The sequence below is a fragment of the Trichogramma pretiosum genome, unplaced genomic scaffold, assembly GCF_000599845.2.
Source record: "Trichogramma pretiosum strain Unisexual culture from Peru unplaced genomic scaffold, Tpre_2.0 scaffold36, whole genome shotgun sequence".
NCBI classification, from domain to species: domain Eukaryota; kingdom Metazoa; phylum Arthropoda; class Insecta; order Hymenoptera; family Trichogrammatidae; genus Trichogramma; species Trichogramma pretiosum.
The window spans coordinates 525,338-528,949 of record NW_019641685.1 but is presented as its reverse complement, the minus strand read 5'-3'; the positions used below and the strand labels follow the sequence as shown (position 1 = coordinate 528,949).

Here is a 3,612-nt window from a genome sequence, read left to right as displayed (position 1 = left end):
ATCGCTAGATCAAACTTTAGCTTGTTGCCACCAAGCAAATACGACATAAATCTTCGTTCGTTAAATGCTCGATAATTATTATACAGCCATCATCTAGTAGTTGGCTCCAAGAAAAGATCCATCGCCAGAAGTGGATTAACATTTTTGGCACCCTAGGCTGGATTAATGTTAAAAAATTTTTTTCAAGTGGGCTCAACAATGATTTTCGCTACTACTTTAAATACTATTGAATACACCACTGCTTTTAAATACTACTGAAAGATTAATTTTTCAATACAATTAATGCACCTGATTACTGCCATTTATAAAAGTCAGTTCCTATATGTATTACAATTGGCACGAAAAACCTCATTTTTCTTTGTTACATGAATCCAAAGTTAATGAATCCAAAGCCGCTAACAAATTTGGTGCTCCTAAAAAGTTACCATTTCCAAATTTGACGTTTTCAAATTGGTCGTCTCTAAAAATTGTCCGCTCTTGGCCATGGCCCATATTCGTCTCTGCCAGTGCCCAACGCCGGAAAAATCCTCTCGACACTATCTCGCATAAGTGTGCAGAACAAGCGTTGCGAGAATTTTGAGGAAATTTCTCCAATTTACCCGAGCACCAGAACTTCCAGTAGTCCATAAATGTGAGTATTTTCTCATTTTCTTCGGGTTGCAGCTGGATCAGATCGTAGAGCGAGAGACTCGGAATGATCATAATTTTGTTTGCTTCTCTCACGAATTGCTCATCATCGTAACAAAATTCTTCAACCCCCGATGATTTTTCGAATAGTTTGAGCTTGGAAAATAATTTCATGATTGTCAGAGCATCGCTTCCCTTTAATTCGTATCCTCTTTTCTGTAAGATCTCGATGACGGCCAGAGCACTAGTAACTAGTTCCAACGAGAGCTTTTTTTCATATTGTTTCAATCTCTGACTAAAGTAACTCTCAGAGGGAAAAACGAAGCTAGATATGTCGGCACCACGATCCAAGAGTAAATTGACCAATTCGGGCTTGAAGTTTGCCACTGCAATTTGCAGCGGTGTCCGACCCAACTTGTCCCGGGCGTCGACCTGTACCACCTGATTGACTAGGTCGGTGATTTTGAAGAGTATCTCCGCCATTTTATGGTCACTGTAGCTATCACTGCAAATAATGTGCAGAGGAGTCAATTCTTTCTCGTCGGTCAAATTCGGGTCTGCACCTCTTCTCAGCAGCAATTCGATCAGTCTTTCGTTGCGTAGGTGCAGAGCAAAATGTAATGGCGCGTTACCCAATCTGTTCCGGGCGTTGATCTTGACCAGCTTATGTTTGGCGTCGTTGACCTCGAAAAATATCTGTGCCAGTCGATCATCGTATTGTTCAGTGCAAATCATGTGCAGAGGTGTCAATCCCAGTATATTTACTGAATTCGGATTCGCGTCGTTCTTCAGCAAAAGTTGGACCAAGTTTCTGTGACCAAATAACATAGCGTCGTGTAGCGGGGTCTGACCCGCTTCGTCTTGAACATTGACTTTCACCGGCTTATACCGTTCGTGACTCAGCTCGAATATCATCTTTGCCAATTTGTAATCGTCACGGGTACGATTGCAGATAATTTCAAGAGGAGTCAGTCCTTTCGCATTAGCCAAATTCGGATTCGCGCCATTTCTCAACAGTATTTCAAATAAATTTCTGCGGCCACGATACAGAGCTATGTGTAGTGGTGTGTTACCCGCACCGTTCTGAAAATTGACTTGGACCGGCTGAAATTGATCGTGGCTGAGGTCGAATAGCATCTTTGCCAAGTTAAAATCGTCGCGATCATCATTGCAAATACTTACCAAAGGAGTCCATCCTTTATCGTTAGCCAAATTCGAATCAGCGCCATTTTTTAGCAGCAATTCGACCACCTCCTTTTTTTTACAGCAAGTGTTTCGTAATGCCAAGAGCAATGGTGTGTTACCCTTGTCATCCTGAACATTGACTTGCACCGGCTTGTATTGACTGAATTCGAATACCATGTGCAACCAGTCATGGTTATCCTGGATATCCTTGCAAATAATCTGCAGAGGAGTCAATCCCTTAGCGTTAGGTAAATTTGGATTCGCGCCGTTTCTCAGCAGTAGTTCGAACAAATTTTTGTGACCACGAGACAGAGCCACATGTATCGGAGTGTTACCGAACTTGTCCTGAGCATTGACTCGCAACGGCTTATATTCGTCACGACTGAGCTCGAACAACATTTCCGCCAAATCATAGTCATTGTATAAATTGAAAATAATCATCAGAGGAGTAAATCCATTGGCGTTGGCCAAATTTGGATCGGCGCCATATTTCAGCAGTAAACCAAACAAATTTTTGTGGTTACGGGACAGAGCCACGTGTAGTAGCGTGTCACCAAAGTTGTCCTGAAGATTTACTTTCACTGGTCGATATTTGTAGTGACTGAGCTCGAATACCATCTTCGCTAAATCATAGTCGTTGTATTCATTACAAATAATCTGTAGAGGAGTCAATCCTTTATTGTTGACCCAATTGGGATCGGCACCTCTTCTCAGCAGCAATTCGATCACCTCTTTGCATCCGCCAAGTAGAGCCAAGTGTAGCGGCGAATCCCCTGTGCTTTGCACGATGAGATTGGGATCCTGGCCGAGCTCGAGAAATTTCTCGGCGATGTTCTTACAACCATACTTGCAGGCTACATGAAAATGAGCTAGGCCGGGCTCGTTGATGCAATTTATGTTGAATCCGTCGTTTGTTATATCAAGTTTAGGGATGGTCTTCTTGGTGCTTTGAAAAAATTTTCGGGTGGCCTCATAAGCGCGTCTAGCCACATGATGCACCGAAGCAGCGGGACGTGGTGATAGTTGCTCGTCTTTTTCAACGTCGGGTTTGTTTTTTTCAGCGTCGAGCTCGTCTTTTTCAATGTCAGGCTTGCCGTTGTAACCAGTCCTCACCGCAAAGTCCATGAATCGTTGTCCTCGACAATTTTTTTTTGCGGCCTCCGCCAAAAGCCAATCAATTTCTTCGGGGCCAAAAATATTCTGTAGCTGAGGAAGTTGGCCCTTCCAATTACTGATTAAAGGGTCAAGTTGGCGTAGAAATTCGAGTCGCTCTGCTTCGATCTCCCAAGTAAATTTTTTTCGTAATTTTTTTAATTTTTTCAGACATTTAGTGTCATCGGCCATTGTTTTACGCACTCACACACAACAAACACTCACTTATAATATGAAATATTTTTTACTATTGGTCACTTGCTGCAGTAGATGCGATCTCCACGTGCTGCTTACGCGTCCGCGTCGTAATGTGTACTAACATACGATCATACACTACACTACACAAGATGAAAGAATATATCTACATAATAGAAAGTGAACATATGTTTGAAGCTACCAAAAAGCGCCAGATGTATGTACAGTAATGATTGGAAAGTGTAAGTCGAGTGAAGTTGCGGCCTCTCATATGTATGACTTAAGCGGCAATAGTAACAATGATACACGGCTAGTCGTAAGCAAAGCCCCTACTTCGCTCGACTTTAACTTTTTAACGCCGATTTTTTAACATGTGCATGTCATTTGACGGTGAGTAACCTGCATGAATAGAATAGAATAGAATATGAGATGCGCACGCGCACGAGAGAGAAA

The 3,612-nt window shown here is 42.4% G+C and overlaps 1 protein-coding gene across 1 annotated transcript; it reads right to left on the bottom strand.

Moving 5' to 3' along the window:
- Nucleotides 1-348: 348 nt before the first annotated feature.
- On the bottom strand, nt 349-3,156 carry LOC106651018 (tankyrase-1-like). The gene has a single exon (XM_014369342.1). It carries the CDS (start codon nt 3,154-3,156, stop codon nt 349-351), a length of 2,808 nt encoding a protein of 935 aa, XP_014224828.1.
- Nucleotides 3,157-3,612: the final 456 nt, after the last annotated feature.

Coding starts and splice junctions, on each gene's coding strand:
- LOC106651018 (XM_014369342.1), bottom strand. CDS start 3,156: ATGGCCGATGACACTAAATGTCTGAAAAAATTAAAAAAATTACGAAAA.